General features: G+C 55.8%; 9 protein-coding genes across 9 annotated transcripts; 3 read left to right on the forward strand and 6 right to left on the reverse strand.

Annotated features, from left to right (window-relative positions):
• Positions 1 to 427: 427 nt before the first annotated feature.
• PG986_014645 (uncharacterized protein) lies at positions 428 to 2,290 on the reverse strand (the record flags this gene model as incomplete). The annotated part of the gene is made up of 1 exon (XM_066850867.1): positions 428 to 2,290. The coding sequence occupies one exon, from the start codon at positions 2,288 to 2,290 to the stop codon at positions 428 to 430; it is 1,863 nt and encodes a 620-aa protein (XP_066693105.1).
• An 847-nt stretch (positions 2,291 to 3,137) lies between these two features.
• PG986_014646 (uncharacterized protein) lies at positions 3,138 to 4,230 on the forward strand (the record flags this gene model as incomplete). Its single annotated transcript, XM_066850868.1, has 3 exons — positions 3,138 to 3,353; positions 3,418 to 3,698; positions 3,813 to 4,230. The coding sequence occupies 3 exons, from the start codon at positions 3,138 to 3,140 to the stop codon at positions 4,228 to 4,230; spliced, it is 915 nt and encodes a 304-aa protein (XP_066693106.1).
• A 108-nt stretch (positions 4,231 to 4,338) lies between these two features.
• PG986_014647 (uncharacterized protein) lies at positions 4,339 to 5,107 on the reverse strand (the record flags this gene model as incomplete). Its single annotated transcript, XM_066850869.1, has 2 exons — positions 4,339 to 4,973; positions 5,044 to 5,107. 2 exons carry the CDS (start codon positions 5,105 to 5,107, stop codon positions 4,339 to 4,341), a joined length of 699 nt encoding a protein of 232 aa, XP_066693107.1.
• Positions 5,108 to 7,038: 1,931 nt separating this feature from the next.
• On the reverse strand, positions 7,039 to 7,974 carry PG986_014648 (uncharacterized protein; the record flags this gene model as incomplete). The annotated part of the gene is made up of 1 exon (XM_066850870.1): positions 7,039 to 7,974. The coding sequence occupies one exon, from the start codon at positions 7,972 to 7,974 to the stop codon at positions 7,039 to 7,041; it is 936 nt and encodes a 311-aa protein (XP_066693108.1).
• A 1,093-nt stretch (positions 7,975 to 9,067) lies between these two features.
• PG986_014649 (uncharacterized protein) lies at positions 9,068 to 10,060 on the forward strand (the record flags this gene model as incomplete). The annotated part of the gene is made up of 1 exon (XM_066850871.1): positions 9,068 to 10,060. One exon carries the CDS (start codon positions 9,068 to 9,070, stop codon positions 10,058 to 10,060), a length of 993 nt encoding a protein of 330 aa, XP_066693109.1.
• Positions 10,061 to 14,083: 4,023 nt separating this feature from the next.
• PG986_014650 (uncharacterized protein) lies at positions 14,084 to 15,899 on the reverse strand (the record flags this gene model as incomplete). The annotated part of the gene is made up of 9 exons (XM_066850872.1): positions 14,084 to 14,215; positions 14,336 to 14,399; positions 14,459 to 14,526; positions 14,597 to 14,627; positions 14,682 to 14,784; positions 14,847 to 15,222; positions 15,278 to 15,418; positions 15,493 to 15,601; positions 15,670 to 15,899. 9 exons carry the CDS (start codon positions 15,897 to 15,899, stop codon positions 14,084 to 14,086), a joined length of 1,254 nt encoding a protein of 417 aa, XP_066693110.1.
• A 2,085-nt stretch (positions 15,900 to 17,984) lies between these two features.
• Positions 17,985 to 19,492, forward strand: PG986_014651 (uncharacterized protein; the record flags this gene model as incomplete). Its single annotated transcript, XM_066850873.1, has 4 exons — positions 17,985 to 18,423; positions 18,497 to 18,595; positions 18,648 to 18,804; positions 18,919 to 19,492. The coding sequence occupies 4 exons, from the start codon at positions 17,985 to 17,987 to the stop codon at positions 19,490 to 19,492; spliced, it is 1,269 nt and encodes a 422-aa protein (XP_066693111.1).
• Positions 19,493 to 20,642: 1,150 nt separating this feature from the next.
• On the reverse strand, positions 20,643 to 21,209 carry PG986_014652 (uncharacterized protein; the record flags this gene model as incomplete). The annotated part of the gene is made up of 1 exon (XM_066850874.1): positions 20,643 to 21,209. The coding sequence occupies one exon, from the start codon at positions 21,207 to 21,209 to the stop codon at positions 20,643 to 20,645; it is 567 nt and encodes a 188-aa protein (XP_066693112.1).
• A 20-nt stretch (positions 21,210 to 21,229) lies between these two features.
• Positions 21,230 to 21,598, reverse strand: PG986_014653 (uncharacterized protein; the record flags this gene model as incomplete). The annotated part of the gene is made up of 1 exon (XM_066850875.1): positions 21,230 to 21,598. The coding sequence occupies one exon, from the start codon at positions 21,596 to 21,598 to the stop codon at positions 21,230 to 21,232; it is 369 nt and encodes a 122-aa protein (XP_066693113.1).
• Between the last annotated feature and the right edge of the window lie 1,089 nt (positions 21,599 to 22,687).

Here is a 22,687-nt window from a genome sequence, read left to right on the forward strand (position 1 = left end):
AAACAAGGCCTTTTCCGAATTCGTACAAGTTCCCGGTCTGTCAGGTTTGTTGTCCACATACTTGATTATTAATAGTTTGAAAGGTCAATGTAGTCTCTGCCTTCCAGGAATGAGGAAATCATCTCTTGAGCTTTTTGGATTTGTCAAGCATAAGGTAGAGCAACATTGTAGCCACCATTCTGTTTTAGTGGCATTGGGCAGTGAGTGCTACGAGCCTACGGACGCTAGGGTTTTTGTGGTGTCGGAGTTTACCAGTAGCCCAAACGCCCGCGGGGTGCGAATTGGCACTGAACATGACCGGGTTGCGAGCTACTAGCCTAGACCGTGGGAACCAGCCCTGAATGCCATCCACCCTGTCTGTTACAACCTGGTTTGTCGGATTCCAGTGCTATGATCTGGACCAACACCCGAAAAGCGTTGGTATGGCTCACTTCAGAGATGCTTGATACCGATTAGGCTCGGCCCGCGGCCACGCCAATGTTAGTGCATTTTGCACTTCCACCAACGTTGACCGAGTTTTGGATTGGGGTTGTCCCCCGGTATTCAACGTAGGAACCCGTGTGACTGTGTGAGCAACTTGGACCAGATCGGCCGTCTCCTCACGGCCAAGGTTGATCAAGACGGGCTTCAGGTGTCCGATGTGCTCCCCCTCCGTCAACGCGACAGGACCGAACTCGGCCCAGCCCTGCGGAAGCACGCCGCTCGACTCGAGGCGCCGGCTGGGCTGGAGCGACGCCTGGCACTTCTCGGACCAGAAGCGCGCGACCTCGTCGGCGGTGAAATCCCTTCCTTGTAGCGGATCGGATGTATGCTGGATCCAGCAGTGTCGCAGGCAATCCCGCCTCTGCTCGCTGCGCACGCCCAGGAACAGGACGCGCCGTTTCCCGCTGATCGGGTCCGTCAGATGCAGTAGTGCGCCATGAGATGCGCATCTTGCTGGCTGGTTGTCCGAGATGGGCACCAGTTCCAGCACGCTGCGCAAGGTGTCAAAGGCGGCGGCGCGACGGCCTCCGGCTACCCAGGGGAGCTCGGCGCTCTGGACGCTGCGTGATAGATCGTCCTCGGCCCCGTCGAACAACAAGAGTAGCGCATAGGGGCTCCGGACTTCGTCGAGGGGCACGGAACGCGTCCGTAGCTCACGTCTTCGGATGGGCGGGATGAAAACCTCGGTCGAGCGGACAGAAGCCCAGGTGCTGGGAAGCAGGGGTGGCCGACCTGGGTACTCAGGTCTCTGGAAAACGCCATCGGTGAGAGAGCCCTCAAGCGGGAGAGAGATGCGCAAGCCCTCACCGCGGGAGTTGTCGCGCTCCCACAGACTGCTGTCGACAGCATCCAGAACCGCGAAGAAGTTGCAGAAGCCGCGAATAAGAGGCAGCTGGATACGCAGCCCAGCGTTGGTCATGGCGTATGAAGACGCCCGCCAGTCCTTCTTGGGGGTCTCCCTGATTGTGCCGCAGTTGGCGAAGCAGGTTGGATTTGACACCAGGATATCCTCTCGGGCGGCCACGGAGGCGGTGGGTAGCGTCCAACAGAAGATGGTGTGGTCGTTTCGCGCCTTGATGACCTTACGCTGCAAGCGGATGAATGCTTGAGTACCTTCGCCGTACAGCAACGGCATGTTGATTTCCAAGAGGCCCAGCATGCAGTACGCGATGTCCTCGATACGGGTCGTGGTGCGCCTGGCGAGCCATGACATCTTCTCGGCGACGCACACGCCACTTAGCCGGTCTTCGAGGGTCAAAATCTTGGTCCTCACTCCTGTTATATCGGTGAGGGTCTGCACGAGTGTATCCTTGGTGCCCAGCACATGCCAGTCTTGGGAAAAGAAGACGACATCAATCGGTGCAACGAGCTCCTGTAGTGTGAAGCCCCTCGTAAACCAGCGACTGTTCCGGAACTCTGCCCGGCACTCCTCATGGGCCAAGTCGTGCCCCGAGACATCGGCAAGATAGGCAAAACAGATTGCGCTGTGCCGGTACCAAGAGTACATGGAGTTGATGGCCTCTGATAGCTCGGCAGAACTCGTCTTGTCGATACAGTTCGTATCGGCCCAGAGGTAGTCCAGACCACGACTACGAGCCTCGAGGCATGCAGCCTTTATCTTGGCATAGCCCCGTTTCTCCTGTATGTTGTTGTATTTCGAGGGTGGTCCGTCTAGTGCGGCGTTCCATTCATTGAGAGTCAGCTCCTGGCCGTGCTCCCATGTATGCGACAGGATGGCATAGTCGTGTTCTACGAGAGAACCGACAACCTCCTCTATCGTGAGAGTATGTACGTTGATAAGTCTCATGTGGTCCTGTTTTCGATTCTCTGAATGCAACCTGATGCGACTGCTACAAAGACCCGTCGCCCTATTAGCCATGCCTGGGTGGTAAATTTACATACATACTAGAGCGATTAACCTACCCCGCTGCAGGCCCACATCAAGCTTCTTGTTGGCTCAGCACAGTCGTCGCCAAAGTCATGATCCTCCTATCCAGTTGACACCCTGTCTAAGGGCAAGCTGGTATAGGTGTGCAGGTGGTAATCGCTCCTCTGCGGTCTTTGTGTCTTCTACTCAATTACCAGTGGTCGCATGCTTCGCATCGATGATGGGCAGCTCCCGGCGAGACGGGTGTCTTTGAACAATGCCAAAAAGGTATCAACCGGTTTAGTACCACCCCGCTCTCTTCAAAATAAAATGGCCGCACCCAAGACCCTTCCTCATACCTTCGTGGCCTGAATCATAGCTCTGAAGCTGGGAAGCCCAGTCCTCGGATAACTATTGAAATTGGCAAGGAACAATACTAAGTACAGATACTCATTACAGGCCAATCGAGAGAAGCCCAGTTCGAGTTAAGTGCACATGTGTGCATTTTATTTCGAGCGGGCCGCCTGCCGGGAGCGCTTACTCAGAGCGCATCTCACGTCAGCACAACATCCAAGGAATGGGCATACCCAGCCGTTGAGCTTGGGACTATCAGTTGGGGCATTATTCGTATATGTGCTTGGATAAACAGGCTGGTAAGTAGGTAAAGAGGCACCACCAAACGTGATGGTGGCTACGCTCAATGGCTCTTCACCATCGTAATCAATCCGTCCTCCCAAGGCATCAGTGAATAACACCATCCAATTGCCACTTCAAGTCATCAGCCGACATGGACAAAACGGATCGCGTCAACTGCACATTATACTGCTACCCGTTCTCGCTGTACTCAATAATGGTGAGATACCTCATCCAACTTGCCAAGACCTCCAGCGAGCCGCACGATGCTACCTCCCCTGAACTCCGCATCCGGGAGCAAGTCCTCGACTTGGATCACGACGAGAATATCGCGGAATGGTATCTACTGAACGTGAATAGAAAGGGACAGGTGCGTTCCTTCATGCAGTCTGCCGATACAGTATTTAATTGACAATGGACACGTACCACACCAGGTGCCAGCCATGACCGTTGAAGGCGCCGTGGCCCCTATCACAGATAGCCTGGATATCTCCTTCTGGCTTTGCGATATGTTCCCCCAGCTGCTCCCGCCACAGCACGAGCCCGCCATCCGCCGCCTGCTCCGCGACCTCCACGCCATCGAGGGGATTTCCATCACCATCCGCCGGCGCGAGGGGCCCGAGGAGGACCTGATCGACCCGTGCGTCGATAACATGTTGGCCCGCGATGACATCGGTCCAGAATATCGCCAAGCCCTCGAGGCCAAGAAGGTCTTGTAAGTCCCAATTTCCTATGCTGCCCAACTTTCGTCTCCATCTGCCCAAAACCCTAAAAGGAATGATCAGTGTGTATTCATTTCACGTCTCACTATCCCTCACAGTGACGACAGCCACGTCCCCAAAGCATCCCACCACGTCAACGTCGACCAAGCCGAGCAGCAGACCGCGACGCTCCTAGCCGAGGTGGCGCGACTATACGAGCGGCACGGCCAGGGCGCCTGGCTTCTGGACGGCGCCGACGCTGGCCCCACCTTGCTCGATGCCCAGATCGTGCCCTTCGTCTCGCGCGTCGAGGATGCGGGGCGCGCGCGCCTGGTGCCCGAGGCGCTGCTGCGGTACGCGGCGGCCAGGAGGGCCTCCCCGGCGTGGGACGTCGTCACGGGTGGGAAGGGCACGATTCGGAGGAAGGAGTACGGGCCGGTGCGCGATATGTACGATATGTCGGCCGACGTGCCGCCGACGACGCTGTGTATACCGACCGCATCGGGCAAAGAGCGCCGGGCTCAGTGTCTAAGGGTGAAATCCTAAGTTGGCAGTTGTCGACATATGACAAGGATGGCATAGATGAGGCTTATCTAGGACTCGCGCATGCAAGACCCTCGTGATGGATATGGTGCGCATAAGATTTCACACACATCACTCGTGCAGGCAAGAGAGTCGAATTGCCATGACCATCAAAACGAATGTCATAACGAACCACCAACCCAACAAGCTCTCAAGGCCAGCTCTGTCTACCGACCAGCACAGACACCAAGCCGAGACCACGCCGACAGCCGGGAGCAGAGCCCGCACCAAGTTCAAGCGTTCCCAACGGCGCGCCTCGCGGAGGGTGCACTCGCTCGCTTTCCGCATACTCTCCTCGCTCTCGGGCTCGCGCCCGCACTCCCGATCCCATCGAGCCTGTCGCCGGCGAGCCTTCAGGTCGTAGTAGTGCATCCTATGCATTAACCGCAGACGATCCTCGGCGGGGATGATCCAGAGGATCGTGAACGGGACCGCCGCGAGCATGAGGGTCCCCACGAGCAGCAGGCGGGGCACGATGCCGGTCTGCAGGGCCGGCCGACGGCCGCCTCCGTAGCAATAGTAGTGGTAGTAGGATAGGGCGGCGCTCGCGTAGCAGCCGAGGCCGGGGAAGAGCATCGCTGTCGGTCTGTACAGGTCTTGGCCGCGGCGCAGGATGGCGGAGAGCTGGTGGAACGCCGTGGCCTCGGAGATGTTGGGCGTGGTGATGACGGTGGACGCTGATACGTGAGAAACGGACAACTGGCAGCCTGTAGGATACAGTAAGTTCGCTGTGGGTATTTTCGAGAGCTGCGAGTCAAGGGGATTGCTCTGACTTACCCACGAGGGAAGAGGAGACTGTGATGCTGGAGGCCAGCAGGGGTCGGTAAAGTGGATGATCCATGGGGAAATGCGATGGAAAGCAAGAAGAAGTTTGTGTGCGGATCTGAGGTTCACATGTGGATATTCCTGGGATAGCAAACAGGTGCAGGAACTGTTATCATCGGCACAGGATACCACGAGCAATTGGACACGTCTTTCTACATGCTTCTTGAAGGTTGCTCAATTAGGGAACCGTGTGGCCGGCAAGGTGTGCAAGGCTAACGCACACCCCCGAGACCGACTCCTTCTCTGCCATGACGGCGGGCGCCACATGGCATGCGATCGAGACCATCTCAATCATTCGTTGCCACGCTGGTGTCCAAGTAGGCATCTCATCTCGACTCTTCACCCACGGGGGCATGAGCCGGCTGATTCTTGCCTACCTTGGCTTCCACGACACCAGCACTCAAGCCAGAGACGCCGTCCAATTGGAGTCCAAGGCCCCGCCGGCACGTCGAACGCCCGAGCATAGACTTGCCCTCGGCGCGGTCAAACTGAGGCCGCGGCGGACATCATCTCTTCTTCAAAAAGGGGTGCATCCATCCACACGCTGGCATCCAGACCAGGACCAACACCGCCATAATCAGGCATTCTGACCCGGCGCAACACTATGCTCGTCATGAAATGGAGAGGAGGCCGTGCAGGCTCGTTCGGTCCGTTTGATGGTAGATGCAGACATCAGGTTCAGCAGCATACCGATCCAGGGAACTTTGAGCCTCATGCACAATGCAGTACGAAAACGGTGAGTGCTGAAGGGCCGAAAGTGAGCCAGCATCCTCTTTCACCTGCACGCATCGCGGGCAAGCGAGAGCCGGCTGCGCAAGGTGTTCTCGAGAGCAACTCGGGATAGCCTTCATATGATTCAGAATCGTGGTGCACTGCCCCGGACGTATTAGGGGCCTATGCACCGCAGCCTTTGCAGGCTGATAGACGCGCACTGAAACGCACAAGTACGACGAGGCCCGCGGCAACTGGCACGCGGCGCGACACTTGCTGTGCGGCGTCTTCCACCTGGTGCGGGCCAATCCTCAGCAGCGGCGATGGTGCACCGACTCGGTGATTGGATTCGGGGACGACGCCGTAGGTCACTGCATGCGCGTCGTTAGGGCCTGCAAGTTGTGTCGCCAGTCATGTCGCACGTGCTCGCCCGACAACTACCACGGCGAGTTCCAATAGGAGACCAAGAGCTTTCATGTCCCGAATGTGACCCGATACTGCAGAACAAAACGAGTGGTCGTATGAGTACTGCTGGCGAAGCTTCCTTCGGTGCTCACGTAAGTGCGAGAGTAAGGTCGCGGAGCGGCAATAAGCTTGAACACCTCTCAATCCAAGAGCCAGGTTTAATATTCAATCAACCAGGGGTTGAGTAAGCTCATTCGAGGGGGAGTGAAGCGGTTGTGATGAACCGCAATATTATCGCCGCTAGCACACCCGCAGCTGGAGATTTTCGCGACACCTGCGTGCGATGAAATGCACATTGCTAGCGCCGACGTGCTAGCGCCGACGAGGTGTCGCATTCAGCGGGAAAAAAAAAGCTTTTCCCCTCCAAAGTGTTTCGTTTTGCGACCGCGCCGCCTTGGAACGATTAGCGGGTGTTTTGCATAGGAAGGTTTGCGGGAGTGCTAGTCATAATGGCAGCACTAAGGCATCGCATGGTTCAACGGCTACGACAAAACCAAGTTTTGGACGAACTCACGACACCAAAAACCAAGTTTTCTCACGAACTGGCAGGACGGGAGCGCCCGCAGTGTCGCAGTGTCGCTGCTGCAGTGGGGGAAGTTCAAGCGGGCGAAGCAAACCGAAATTCAACGACATGCGATGGATGGCGGTCAATTGGCATGTCTTCGCAATGGTGTCAGATGAATTAATTTCTTTGATTAATAAATGTATGCGACATTATATCCCTAAAATGTGTCCAGACGGAAACGCCGTGCGCATCTGGCAGCCATCTTCCTAGCGTCTCCTGGCGGCGGGCGTGCTGGTGGGCTGCGACGAGACGGTGGACGAGGTGGTGCCGCCGTTGTTGTCCTTGCCCACGACGACGGCTTGCACGACCTGGCCGGCGGCGTTGGTGACGACGTTGACGAGCGCGCTCAGGGGGTCGTACTTGTACGTCTTCTGGATGAGGCCGCCGTCGAGCACCTTCTGGGCGCCCGTGTACGTCATGTTCTGGTCGTAGTTGCCGATGATGCTGCTGACGAGCTTGCCGGCGTCGCCGGCCACCTCCTGCACGATGTTGCCGAGGTTGTCGATGAGGAAGTTGATCTTGGAGTCGCCGTTGACGATGGAGCCCAGCAGGCCGTCGACGGCGCCCACGACCGAGTCGACCAGGTCGACGGCCGTGTCCAGGACGTTGATGAGGAGCGGGTTGAGGTCCAGCGAGGCGAGCGTGCGGTTGACGATGTCGACGAGGTTGCCGAGGCGGATGACGAGCTCGAGGTTGGCGTCGACGTCGGCGATGGTGATGTTGACCTTCTTGATGCCGACCTGCACGCCCGCGTTGATCTCGACGAGCGACGCGACCTGGGCGCCCAGGTTGATCTCTGCCTGCAGGTTGTCGACGACGAGCTCGATGCGGCCGACGTGCAGCTCCGGCACCTCGAGCAGCACGTCGGGCGGGCCCGCATCACCGTACTTGGAGGGAGTGCCGCTGGGCTGGCTGCCGCCGCTGCCTCCGCCGCCGCCGCCCGTCTTGGTGGTGGCGGTGGTACCGGTGGACGAGGCCCCTGAGGAGGGCGACGCCTGCGAGCCGCCGGCCGAAGTGGTGGGCGCGGGCGAGGTGGCGGTGGTGGGAGCTGGGCTGGCGTCGGTGGTCGACGCGGTCTGCGCCGCCACGAAGGCGAGCAGCAGGAAGCTCCAGAGGAAGGAGAGAAGCGCGCGAGACTGCATGGTGGTGGTGGTTGACTACCTAAAAGTGGGTGGTGGTTGTGTGTGGGTGAAAAGAGTGACAGGCAGCACACAGTGAAAGCAACACGCACGCACAGCAGTAAGGCACTTTAGTCGCCTTGGAGGGCAGCCGGGGAACTCATCAATATAAGAGAGATCGGAGAGCGAGAGAGATCGCAAGATTTCCATGGCCCAAACCACACCACGGCCAGCCCAAAAACCCCCCGGTCAGGAAATTGGGCAGGTACCTGTTGCTGCTCCCCGTCATTTCGTCCCGCATAAGGCTAGAGGGGGCATCCATGCTCAGCTGCCGTCATCGCAACCGACGCTTCTTCTCGGAAGCCGATGCGCAGGGCGGAGGGCACCTACTCCGTAGAGAGGGGGCTTCTAATGCAAACAAGTGATACGACGATGGAAACGGGAATTCCAAGTTTGGGGAAATTGCACAATGCACGCTCGCCTGGCGGTGTCGTGGATGTGCCGTTGTCTTTTCTGCGTCTCTGTGCCCATGTCCCCCTCTCGAGGCACAGGCTAATGCGGCTGCAGCCAGTCGGCAGCGTTGAGGCCCTGTTTTGCAGCGGGGAGAGGACCGGATTAGGCCCAACCCACGTCCAGCCGTTCCAGCCGACGGCCCCTTTAGGGCCTGCGCTATTGTTTCAGTGCCATATAAGCATACCTCGTTATGAGTGTCTTGGCCAACGCTCTCGTCTCATTCGAGCGCTGCAAGCGAAACCCCCAGGCTCGGCGCATTGCAATTACAATGCCTTGGAAACTGGGAAAAGCTGGCCACGCCAGATAGGCATTCCGGGGAGGGGGCGTTGGAAATTGGATGGCATGAAGGCCGGGTCGACGAAGCACTCTGCACCCCCGGTCAGCCTCCAGCCCACTCTCGATCGCCCAACGGCCGCCGGACTGACGCAACGTCTCTGCCGCCCTTTAAGGTACTGGCCTCCCCCTCCTCCCCCCTCCATCCCACGACCGACGATTGTTGCTCGTTGGTATCTGCACGTCGAACTCCAGGTCCAGCGTCAAGTCAGTCAGTCAGTCAGTCAGTCAGTTTGTCAAGTCAAGTTCCTGTCAACTGCTCTCATCCAAGATGCATTCACTCTCCTTAAGGCCGCTGGCCCTCATCTTCCTCCTGTCTCTCGTTACCCTCATCCTGGCCGCCGACGATGGGTACATCGGCTACGACCTCAACAAGCGCGGCGATCCTGACTCGGCCATCTACGAGACGGACAACACCAAGGGCGGCGTCACGCTGCCCGAGGAGCCGGACGTCAGGCTGAACGCCTCCGTCTCGGTCGGCGAGATCGACATCGAGGTCGACAACCTCACCGCCAAGGTCAACCTGGACGCCAAGGTCCTGAGTCTGCTGCACTTCACCGCCGGCGTCGACCTGTCCATCGACCGGGTCAAGCTCACGATCCAGAACGTCAGCGCCAAGGTCTACCTCGAGGCGCGCCTCGAGAACGTCGTCTCCATGGTGGACGACGTGCTCAACTCCATCGACCTGAACCCCATCGTCGCCACGCTCGGCAAGGGCGTCGGCAACATCGTTGGCAACGTCACCGATACCCTGGGCAACGGCGGTGGCGGTGGCGGTAGCAGCGGTGGCGGTGGCGGTGGCGGTTCCGGCTCGGGCACCTCGTCGTCGGCGGCGCCCAGCGCCTCGGCCTCGGGCAACGCCAAGCGCGGCCTCAGCGCGCTCGACTACAACATGCAGCACGGGATCCTGTACTCGACCAACGACTACTCGGGCAACACGCACGCGAACCGGATCCTGGGCCAGAACGGCACCATCTACGACAGCTACATCGACAACGACGGGCGCGAGCTCCGCCGCGACAACGTCGGCTTCTACAGCAAGGACATGACCTTCACGGGCCACAATCGCACCATCACCATCGACGGCAAGACCGAGTACGAGATGGGCTACCACTACGCGCCCTACCCGGGTCTCGACATTTACGCCGCCATCTGGATGGACACCATTGGCCGCATCGTCAAGACCAAGATCGTGTCCGAGGCCGAGGCGGGCGGCACGAGCACCGTCAGCTCCGAGACAGAGGAAAAGTCCAACCAGAAGTAGTAGTGATGGTACTACATAATTTTATTACCAATATAATAAATACATCACTTAATTAACTCGTCACATCACACTGCGACCTTGCCTCGCTTGATCTGCATTCGCTCGATTCATGTCCTGTTCTTTTGTTTTTTGTTTCTTTTCGACGCGTGTCTGTCGGGGCCGGAGAGTTCCATCGCTTAGCTGTCAGTAGGTAGAGTTGGGAATGCAACTCTACCTTGTACGTCATCGCCTTTCGTCCGCCTTCCTGTCATCCAGTCTCGGATCGGATGGCATTACAGTACGGTGACAGAAAGATTAGCCCCCCCTCCACTGTTTTCCGAAAGTTAAAAGATTACTATGCCTCTTATCGTATATTCTAAGTTGTCGTATATTCTAAGCCAGTTTATCGTCGATAAAATCAAAACTTGCGCTTAAGTAGGTATAGATTCTCTGGCTAACCTTTAACTTTTCGGGCAACAGTGGAGGGGGGCTAATCTTTCTGTCACCGTACTGTAATTCTCATGAAACGCGTGACGGCACGGTTGGCTTGCAGGAATCAAAAACCTGTCGTCAGGTTCGGACGGGATGAAGTCATCTCAACTTTTCTCTAAACTCTCTCCGCAGCTCATTCATCCCTCCAGTACTTTTCCGTCGCGAGCGAGCGAGCGCGCCAGACTGATTGATTGATTTTGTCGGACTGTGATTCCACCAACGAACGATTGTGGCCCCTTGGTAGTCGCCAATCATCGAGTACTAACCTTACTAGCCTCAGCCCAGTGCAGTGGGTTTGCGCGCGCCCACAAAACCGCGGCGGAAAATGCGACTGTCCCAATCCAGTAGCGATTGGCAGGGCGGATCTGCTTTTTCAGTGCTGATCGATCTGCCGAACAACGAAAGGCCCAGCAAAAGCAACGGCCATTTTTCCCAGTGCCTGGCCTGACTTTCCCATGTCCCTCAATCTAGCGGACCTTTTTCCCCTGCAGGGAACCAGCCAACCCAGTCTCCAAGCGGCCAAACCGCCGGCCAGCTGTTGCGACCCCACTGCCTGTCCGCTGCCCCCTCAAACCCAGAACCATGTCCGTATCTTGCAAAATCTGACATTTTGCGAGTTCTCCTTTTTTTAACACTCAAAGCTCTGGGCGCTCAACGCGCTCGGGAGGCCGGCAGTGGAACCGTCCGTCGGCAGTTCCTGGTTCAAATCACTGCTGGTTTCACTGGTTCAGAGAACAGCCGGCTCACCGTTGTCGGTTTGAGTTACTAGCCCCCATAATGGACTACCACAGAAGACGAAGAAACCACGAAGAATTAACAACGTGCTGAACGTGTTAGCCGCAAAGAAACAGCCATGCCTCTACGGTCGATTCTCGAGTCGAGGACTGCATACCGTACTTTTGTGGTAGAGAGGCTAGCCAGCCAGGCACACCTAAGTTGCATTGAACAAGGGGTCATTTCCCCCCGAGGCTAGACATGCATACTATTATGTATGCACCATCCAGGAGCAATTTGCAAAGTCCCATATGTACATACTGCCGGGCCACACTAACAACTGCCAGCAACGGTTTTCTCCTGTAAGCTTGTGCCCGTAAGCAAACGTGCATGCATCCCTCAAGTCAAGCATCGGGGATTCAAGCAGGGAACCGCTATCTCTTCTCTCCCAATCACGATCCGGCACGTTCCAGCACACCCCAGCTTCCTTGTTTCTTCTTCGCTTCTTCTTCTTCTTCTTCTTCTTCTTCTATTGCCCCATCACGGAAATTCCCTCTCGTGGAACTGGCTCCTCGGAGAAAAAGGGGGAAAAAAAAGAAAGATAGACAATCGGCCGACCGGGTTATCCCACATTATGCCGGTAGCCGTGGTGTTAGGAATCCCCAATATCCATTTTTCTACCGCTCACTTCAACTGCCCACCTGTCTTTCAGTGCAGGGATAGATTCGTTGCTTTTCTGCCCCGGGCTTCCTTGTTCAAGAATGCAAGTGCCAACAAATAGACACTCGCCTATCGGACCTCGCACCACAAGCCATGATCTATGTAGTTGATCTAGACTCCCCGGAGCTGGCCGTTTATTACATTACAAGCAGCACTTGTTTTCATCGTCGATCTTCAGTGTGCGTGCGTGCTTGACACCTTCTTTCCCGGCAGAGCCGAAACCATTCATCGTTGTGCTTGGAACCTTGCAAGGTCCCTGTTCCATTTCTTTCGTTCTCGTTGCAACTTACGAGAGGCTTTCCTTCTCAGAAGCAGACGGGCGAATCACTAACACGACCCGTCGCTGCGGAGCTGCCTGGGGTGTGGCCGGTGGTGGGTTTCGATAGTTCGACAGCCAGCTCCCGGCTCCGATGGACAAGAGAGAGACGAAAAACATATCCCGGTCTGTTGACGGCCACGTGCGGGTTTATCTGGAGATGCACCCATACAACTCCAACTTTTGGTACGGAGTTTCGTGTTCTTCTTCTCTGCCGTCTTCTTCGGCCAACCTCGGTTCCGTCCAAATGAACATACTCTTCGCCTTCAATTCACCCAACCCAGAAACAGGCGCGTGTTGTACATACGCTAATGGGACTTGGGAGTCCAAGCTGACTTGCCTCACGATCGAGATCGGCAGCGGATGGTCCTCCATCGGCGATAGACCCGGTAGAAAGCGGCAGTGCTTGCAGCTATTCATTCGAGTCAGATGTCATCGATAGTTCAGTGAATATCTCGGATTGCAAGCCATATAGAGACAAGTCAGAGGCGATGCGTTACATCCGTAATTCCGGGGAGCGTCAGGGGTGTAACTATGTTGCTGTTGTGCACCCCTTAACCTCTGCAAGTTTTATCAAGCAATTCACGAACCTCCCAAATTCATCATCGAGTTCAATCTCACGCAGAGTCGGGTAAGCTATGGTGTCTTGGATTGCAATAAGCCGTTCGTCGCCCATCGCAGTAATAACGGCAAAACATCGCCCGCTTGGCTTAGTGGTAAAGCCCATCACTAGTAATAGGTTTCTGATTAGGTTTCGAGCCCAGTTGATAAATGGAGTTCGCTGAGCTCCATATTTGATTTGTGGATTATAGAACTCCATGAGAGAAAAACTGTCACAATACCCCCATTCAGCAGTTCAAAGCCCGCTTGGCTTAGTGGTAAAGCGCATCACTAGTAGTATACCCCGTATACCCCGTGTCTTACAATTTCACGGCTCTCTGGTAATGATGAGATCACTGGTTCGATTCCAGTAGTGGGCACAGCATGGAGTTTTCCTTTTGGTGAGTCTTGACAAGATCGGTCCTTTTGCCGCTTGCCATCTGCATCGCACAAATCATAAGGTCAGGTTGGAGGGGAAGACTGACGATGGCTACATCTCCATGTTTGTTCAGTTTTAAAACGGCGAGATTCTGTCATTATGCGTTCCGGGTTGACGAGGAGACCCTTCCGGGTAAATGCGTGCATGCTATAGCAAACAGACTTGAAGTCTCAACTAGTGTGATGGCGATAGCGGGTCCACGCAACTATTCATTGGGAAGTCATGCTTTCATGCCTATATATTCGTGTATACTCAGGATATCAAGTACATGGTAGATATGGACCTCTTGCCAATTCGGTTCATGGCCATGGTTGTCCACTGCAGGGGCCATAAGCTCACAATCAGCAAGTTTGTTTGCCCTTGCTGTAAGTACCTTAAACCGGAGCGTACTATACTGTTCAAAATATGCGTCTTCCGGGGGCAAGGAGGTTCTTATATCGTGGAGTGGCCTTGGCGGAATGCGGTCGAACACTGTTTGGTTTGGTATCGTTTACCCAGGTCAACCCCCATTTGGCTGTTGCTGGAAGCGAATCCACCTGATACATACTTTGCTCAGTCAAGGAGTACATCTGTACAGTGCTTGGTTCTGCTCTTTGACCCTTTGGAAGTGTAACTTTCTCATCCATGTCGTAGTGTTGTCTTTCATTACTGTATATACAGATGGACCATCATACCCATAACTACCAATTTATTGAACCTATCCTTCAGAGTTATGTACGTATCCTAGACTGCCAAAGATTGATGTACTCCGCGGTTACAAACCCTATTTGTACAGATAGCAATGAGGGCCGTCTATTGTGCTCATCTGTTCGCGAATGACGGAGCCTTCGCCAACGTAGCCCATATCAATGGTGTCATCTAGGGACGTCAAGGGAGACGGTGGCTCATTATTCCACTGCGGTTTCCTGTCAGCCAGTCGCACATCCAAGAGTATGAGATCAAGTTCGTTTCACGGATGGACGAATAGAAACACTGGAACCTGTTAAAGGGGACTTAGTTGGTCTGTGTGACTTACCGTTCTGTGGCCGTACGCACCGGCATCCAGGTCGACGTGGCGGGTTTCCGGATCGATTGCTTGCCTGCAGGACAGATTATCAGTCTTGCTTGCGGCGGTCTCGGTGCCTGCTTTTACACTTACCATAACGACCACATACGGTCCATCATTCCATGGTGCAAATAGAATGCCGGCTCGGCGGGCGCAGTCCACTACGACGATCATGTTGGTATATTTCCTCATGGTTGCGCTTAGGATGCGGGGGGCAGGTGTCCAACTTACGAAATCACCACCGGGGTCGCCGCTACAGAGGCTATGTCAGGAGAGGTCGAAGATACTAAGGATCTACGTAACGGGAGAGACTTACTTGATGGTGTAGTGACCACCGCCGTGAGGGCCGATCTCGCCCGTGTTGAACGGACCCTCGAGCAATAAGCGGTACTCCTTGATATTGGGCTTGTGTAGGAGATCTACAGGCCATGTCAGACATTGTCTCACTATGTATTAGAAACTCAAGAGGTATTGAACTTACTCCAGAGAGTAGAAGCGTTCGCATAGCGCATATTCATGGCAGGCCCGACATCCCGCTTCAGGGGCCTGGGGTTGTAACCCAGACCATCGGCTTGCGGGTTGGGAGCGGTGTCGTGCAGGGCGGCGTACGGACCCAGGTTGACCGTCATGTTGGCAAACGGGCCCTTGGTGACTAAGCCGCCACCGAGGCCACGGGGGAGCTCAATGTCATCCCCCGTGACGCCCTCCGGAAGCACGATGACGGAGTTGGGGAAGTCGGGCAGGTACTCGCCGTTGCCTCCCATGCTGTCGTCCTCGCCGTTGAAGATGGGCGAGTCCTGGGGCGCCTCGGCATATTTGGACCAGTCCCAGTACTGTTTGGTTCGTCCGATCAGTTTCTGGCTTTCCGCAGGATCGCCAACTAAGCGTGTTTGCTTGTATGGGGTTACTTACTGGTTGGTAGCCCTTGTAGCCACACTCGTCTCTCAGAGCCTTTTCCCAGCTGTGCATGAACCAGCGGTGCCAGGCCTGGAAGTTGCCGCTGTAGTGCGCCGTGAACGTTTGTTGGATGTGAGTAACCACAAAATCATCGAACTTGGCGTGGTCGAGCAGTTAGCATACGGCATGCATATCAAAGATAAGAGGAATGTGGGTAGCCGCCAACATACGCGGTTCTTCGCGCCTGGTGAAACCGAGGCGGGTGTCTTGGCGGGCGCGTCCATCATGCATTGCATGGCCCTGACGTAATCAAGTCTCTCCTCCCTTGTGAGGTCACCACTGTAATACCATGTTGTGTCAGTCGTATATATCACCCTCTGACGAGGTTAATGAGGGTCTATACTTACTACTCGCGGCGGTACACGACCTTGTCGAGATTGCAAGCAGCATCCGGGCCCCGTTTGCTGAGCTCGTCGATCAGACCTTGCTGGATCTCAGCAATCAGCTTCTTGACGGGCTCCTTGGCCGACTCGTGGTCGTTGGAGGCGTCGAGCAGCTCGTGCTTGGAGATGGCGGCGCCCGAGGCCACATTAGCCAGGGTGGCTGCAAGGCAGGTAGTAATGAGCGACGCCCGCATGTTGGCGAATCCTGGACGTGAGACGGAAACGAACGTGTTAGGTGCTGGTATACCAAAGAAACAGCACTTGGCTACCGAAGCAGGAGGAGGGTGGGAGAGAGAAAAGGGAGACAGGTGTGGGAGGTGCCGATCACAGGAGAAAGTTGTGACAGGAATCGACTGCAACCACAGGTCAATTATCTATACCTCGAGCAGACCTCGAACAAGTGGAAGCCCGGCTGCGGCAATACGGCGTGGAAATCATATGCCAAATTGCAAAGCGGGTTGGCACTCTAGAATCGTGAGAATGTCGACAGAAAGTGGTAATCGTGGCGGAGTGTACCATTGCATCGGTAACGAATCCTCGTTTCGCCAAGATGCAGGTCGCCCAATAGGGCCACACCGGAGACATTGCTCAAAGGAAGAACTAAAACCGGCAGGCCGGGCGGACTTTCGGAAAGAAAATATAGGTAAGCAAACAAAGAAAATGCCCTGATTGGCCCGGATGTCTTTCAGTGTCTCCCGATGAACCGTTTTCCGAGCGATAGCCGCATGGTTCCAGAACACATGACAGGGGTTCACTGTGCAGGCATATTAAATGCAATGCAACAGCATCTCGTAAGAGTTTTCCTCTTCCTCTCTTTCTTTGTTCGGCAACATCAATGCGTCGATCGAGTCGGGGTCGGCCGTCCGAGGCTTTTCGATCCGGCCTGGTCGGGCCCCCTATGCGAGCCGAATTAGGGAGGTCGCAATATTCTGCAGCGGCAATGCATCACAAAGCCCACGAGAGGAGCATGGGCCACGGAAATGGACGAAAGGACTTGCGAGTCTTTCAATGTCCGATCTAATTCGAAGCGAGAAAGGCAGTGCTCGAAGCGCCGGGACTAATATGTATAGGCTTCCCCGGATCCATTCAGTTAAGAGACACATCATAGCAAGGTGGAAGACTGTCTGCATTGTTCGAGTATTGTACTGAGTGCAAATTGTCGGGCTGGGAATTGTGGCGGGCGCCGCGCTGTCTCCGTCTGCTGTGCCTCACTCGAGCATCTCAAGCGACATTAGCAAGGACACTGCAACACATTGCTGCATATGCAGCAGCCAACCAAGAAGGGCGAATATAAGTCGATATGCAGCCAAGGACTCCGGCAGAAAGGCCGTATCCGCGGTGCCGAGGGGCAAACTTGGCGAGTGGGTTTTGGATCGCAACGGACCCGGGGAGCCTTCCCGATCGGTGTTGATCTCCTCTCAACAGGTTGGAATACGGCTCATGACTGCCGTGTCTCTCTCTTAGAAGAGCAATTGGTGACGGGGAAGAGCTGCAATATATTATACGGTAAAGAGCACAGACAACGGGAAGTATCCCCAATTTCACTTCGCTTTGACTACTGCAGAGCAGAGCAAGCTTACCCCCTGAGCATGCTTGGGACCGGTCAGCCGCCACGACAGGGCCTGCCAAAGGTATGAATCGGGCAGGTCCAGCTGTTCGGGAGCTCACGTGACTTACCATTGTAGGATTTTGTGAGAGTCGACGGACAGGGACCTTTCAGGTCAAGGTCACAGCAAGCGACGGCAATGCCACCATGGATGTGGCATGGGCAACAAAACACCTTCCAAGCCTTGCCTCTGAGGGAGACTTCTACGAATAGCTAGACAAATCAAGTTAGCCGCATAATGCTGCTGTAACCGGTCGCGGTCGTCACATGCAGGTACCGGTATCATTGCACAACGCCCCCTTGATGCTGGGACATGGCTGGATCACGATATTGTACCGACACTCGAACAAGCCAAGGCCATCGAAACTCAACCCAGGTCCAGATCAGGGGCCATCATGAGGCCACTAGACATATATGCCCCGCAACATTCCTTTTCTATCTTTCTCCCCTTTTTCAAAGTTTAGCTTGGGCGATTTCAAATGTGAATACAGGGTGGAAATCGATCGTCGTTGTGTGTTCTGTGCTAGTGGCCGTTCTATTTCCAACAAACCCGGCCGCCCCTATCGCATCTCAGCTACTTACTAAGCACTAACCCGACGACCCTGTCCTGTCCCACCGACTTCTCTCAGGCGAGTTCGTCTTTCGTTTGTCGATCACCACCTGCTATCCGAACATGGACCCGGCGTCCCTGCCTCCTCCTCCCGATGTCAACCGGGGCCCCGAGATCCTGGCCGTGACCGGCACCCTGGTCGCCGCGACCCTCTGCGTCGTCCTGCTCCGGCTCTGGGTGCGGCTGCGCCTGGTGCGGCAGCTGGGCTGGGACGACTTCTTCGTCGTGGCGGCCATGGCCCTGCTCTTGGCCGAGATGATGATCATCGTGCCCGAGGTGCACTACGGCGCCGGGCGACACTTCCAGTACATCCAGCCGCCCGGGCACATCGCCATCGGCCTGCACCTCAACTTCGCCACGCAGCCCATGTGCCTGGTCGCGCTCACGCTGACCAAGGTGAGCGTGGGCGTGTTCCTGGTTCGGCTGGCTCCGACCAGGAACTACCGGGTCTTTATTCATGCGATTATCGCGTTCACGATCCTGTCGTCGACGGCGGGTTTCTGTAAGTGGCTTCAGGGACTGGGGACAGCGGTTTGTTTGGTAGCCGGCATACGCTTACAAGACCGGGGTCGCAGTGACGGTCTTCTTCCAATGCCGGCCGCTTAGCTTCAACTGGGACAACACGGTGCCGGGCGGCAAGTGCATCCCGGCGAGAGACCTCAAGATTGCCACATGTACGTTGCCTCTGCATTTGTGATCAAAAGGCACCTCCTTGGTATGCCACAGACTCATCAACGAACCGCAATAATCTAGACTTCAACTCGATCCTCTCCGCCGCGACGGACCTGATATTCGCTCTACTCCCGGTCCCCATGTTGATCAACGTCCAACTGAACTGGAAAGCCAAGTCCGCCATCATCGGTATCCTCTCCCTGGGTGTCTTGTAATCGCCCCCCGCCCCCCCTTTCTCTATCCCCTGTCTCCTACTTATCCATAAACCCGAGGGTGGATGAAGCATCACGCTGACTCGGTGTGTGTTATGGTTGTTGACACTTAGCGCCACCGCCGCCGCCATCGCCAAGATGATGTATCTGTCCAACTACGGCAAATACGGCGACCTGCTCTTCGACAGCGCCGACATCACGATCTGGACCACCATCGAGATCAGCGTCGCCATGATCGCCGGCTCGATCCCCTGCCTCAAGCCGCTCTTCAAGAAGATCCTCGACCTGTCGTCGTCGGCGCACCGGGGCGGCAAATCCAGCCGACAGCGGTACTACGGGCAGAACTCGGGATATGGTAACGGAAGGTCTCAGTCCTCCAACTTTGCTGCGCACCGGCGGCGGACTCTGGCGAAAGCGGAGGAAAGTGGCAGGTTCGAGATGTTGGCGAACGGCGTGGACGGCAGTGGTCGATCGGGCGGCTTCGCCAACAACAACAACAACAACAACACGTGCACCTGCAAAGGGGGCAAGTCGAGCCACAATGTCTCCACGGGCGTTCTCGACAACGATTCGGAGGAGTACATGCTGCAGGGGCTCGTGCCCGAGGTGCCGGCTGGCATCACCAAGACGGTGCAGGTCACGGTGGAGAACCGGTCCAACTACGGGAAGGGCGACGATATGGCTTAAAAGTGTGCGTGTAGCAAAACAGGATGGGTAATCGAAGCCACAGGCTTGGTCCAATTGCCATGTACATATTAGCATCGGTTCCCTCCTATAATCTACTGAAGTTCCCTCAAACCCGCCAGAGGCGGATCGTGAACGTGAGGTCCATTGAGTGGGAAAGCGCTCCACGGCCATTCTCCAAAATGCGACCGTTCGCAAGTCCCCCAACCAATGCACCGGAAGATCGATGCGATAATATGGGATCTGACGAGTATCATTCGATGGGAACGAATCGACTATACGTTCTCATCCTATCATTGTCTGCACACGAGCTCAGTGAGAGATGCTGCAGTGGGAATGTGACGGGCAGTCACAATGATACCCCAAGTGCAGGGCCGGCCGGGGGGCGCTAACATGATGGAGAGAGCTACTAGTACGGGTGTCCCGCTTGCCCGCCAAACCTGCCCATAATCCCACTAATGTTCCATATCACCAAGTATCTGCGTGCCAATTGCCAATTGAGACTTCAATGCGATTGATTGATCTGAATCTACCCATGTCATGGTCCGGGATGTACTTGGGTTGAATAATCTTAATCCAGGTAATATTGCCAAACGAACACACGTCTGCTCTCGTGTGGCTGCTTTGTGCCCTGGGGAAACCCAATTACAGTAGCACCAATACAACCCCCAAATCAGGTGGGCATGCAGCATGCCAGGCCCGACAGTCTGCACCGCCTCCCACTGATCACCCTCTTTTTTTTTTTTTTTTTTTTTTTTTTCGACCAAACTTGTTCCTTCTTGCAGCGTTCCATTTCCCAGTTTCAAGTTTCTAATTGGCTACAGCGTAGTCGAGGAATCATTTCTTCGGAGATTTGCATTGGTCGTCGCACGAATGTATCGACATCGGACGGCCCTTGTGCGGCGTACCGGTGCGAAATAGATTGCGAAGATCCAATGAAAAAAATGAAAAGCCCCGAGATCTGGCTCCAATATGTCCGCATGCGGAAAGAGCGTTGGCGTTTTTGGTGTTCCGATTGGCTGACCAAAGTCTGAATGTGTCAGGTGTGTACCCGGTTTCCGTTTTCTTGTCTCCCGAGGTCCTTTCTCTGCCCCTGTGCTGGAATGTTGATTTTTCTTTCTCATAAGGATCTTTCTAATGCCGTCTCGTCGCCTCATCTCGTCGCACCCCGATGCGGTTCTTTGGGCTTGATGAATATCATGTCGACGTTGCCGCGGACGTGCATGTTTAGCTCGGCCCCGCCACTGACCTGCATGTTCATATGCAGGCGCGGTGCTGGGCGGCTTACACCGCCTGCAGCGGCATGCGACCCCCTCGTCGCCCGCGGGTCGAGAAACCCCTCCCCGACGGGACTGGCGGGGCTCATGTAGTCGCGGTTCATGAGGAGGCTGCCGTCGGGCGCTTTGTGGATGTGGGTGGTGGTGGCGGCGGATGAGTCTATTGACGACGCGGGCGACAGTAAGGTAGATGTGGGCGACAGCAGCGTCGGCGACGTGGGCAGCGAGGAGAACGTCGAGCCCGCTGATGACGTAGATGAGATCGAGGACGACGCCGAGTGCCGCGACGAGGAATTGGCCTCAGCGCTCGTGTTGAGGCTCAATGGTTGCGGTTGGAACTGGAACGGCCTGGAGCTCTGGAAGCTCCGGATGGGCGTGCCGGCCCTGTCTTGGGATCCAGGCTGCTGTCGCGACCCAGGGGTCCGGTTCGTCGAGTCTTCCATGCTTGCTGCTTTTTGTCCGACTAGTCTCCCAGGTAGACGGCTTGATATGCGACGGACTTGGTGACCCGAGTTATAAAGAGCTGTGTGGCTTTATTTCCGGCTTCGCTGAAGGCGGTCGAGTATGTCACCGAACCCACAGCCACGAGCAAGAGGACGACGAGGTCCCAGTATATACACGTCCAGATGACAAGACGGGCCAGGCAATCACTGGTGTGTTTCGCAACAGGGTTGCAGCCGTTGACGTTGCCGTCGAGGTCGCCGCTCTTTTGGGTTTGAGTTTGGGCGGGCGGGGATTGGCTCTGTTCCTGCAGCGATTCGAAGAGGATGCGCACTTGGCTTTCGAGTGACGATTCTGTAGAGAGACGGGTCGGCTGGGTGAGGCGTGTCATCCTTCTGTGGAGTATGAAGCGTCTCTCTCCTACTGCCCACGTCGATGGGGTGTAATATATACGACACCGTACCTGGTCTAGGGGGGCGGAAACAAACTGGGCACAAACTTGGTGGTTTAACTTTGGGAGAGTGGGTGTGCTTGGTTCTCTTGGGCGCGCGATGTAACTTTGATGGTCGGTTTCTGGCTATTTATTAAAAGTCTTGGCCAGGTATTCTGGCAGTTCGGGTGGCAATCTCTGCATGGAAAATCTTGGCTAGGCCTCCCGAACACCGAGCATCGAGACTACTGGCGCTGCCACTGATGGACTCATTGGTCCGCAGCCCGTTGGATTTCCCTCCGTGTGCGATCTCGACCGGCGGGCGAATGACGAAGGCTACCCCTCGTTATGGTAGTCGTATGTATAGACGGGGTAGTTGGTCTAAACGGTAGGGGGGTCCCTGTCCGGCGGGCGCAGTCTGGGGTGGGGAACCTGGCCTCATGCACTGCCAGACCACGATTGCCGGCGATGCAGTCGTCGGCGACATGCGGCCGCGACGGTAAGGCGACGGTAGGGGCGCCCGCTGACGACTAACGCATCGTGGGGTTGGCTGGCTTCCGGGCGGCGGTCCGCGTCAATTACACGTCAAGATCGAGCCATGTCGACTTTGTGTGTGTGAGGCCGATGAGTAACAAGGTTTGAGGCGGGACGCCTCGCCGTTGTGGTGGACTGGGGAGGCGGCAATACAAGTCGGTACATGACACGTTCATGCGTGTCAACCGTGGAGCGGGTCCAGAGGCGTTCTTCATGCATCGTGTTCGCATGACAGACCTTGAAATGTTGGTTGATTTCCCTGACGAATTGAACGTTTATTATTGGTTTTTTCCCTTCTGTTGGTCCAGAATGCCATCTCCTTTCACTAAACCTCACTCCTCCAGAGCAAAGGGGCATATTCTAGACCAGATCTGAGCCAAGTGGGAAGAAGCAGGTTGGCCAGACTTGGCATGACGCTCTTACTTTCGGTCTTTGATACAGGCTACGGCCACCTAGATAGGGTTGTGTGGACAAAATATCCCATCCGTGCCAGTAGGCCAGGAATATGTGGCTCAG

Source organism: Apiospora aurea, assembly GCF_038362705.1.
Source record: "Apiospora aurea strain CBS 24483 chromosome Unknown utg000010l_segment0_segment0, whole genome shotgun sequence".
Classification (NCBI taxonomy): Eukaryota; Fungi; Ascomycota; class Sordariomycetes; order Amphisphaeriales; family Apiosporaceae; genus Apiospora; species Apiospora aurea.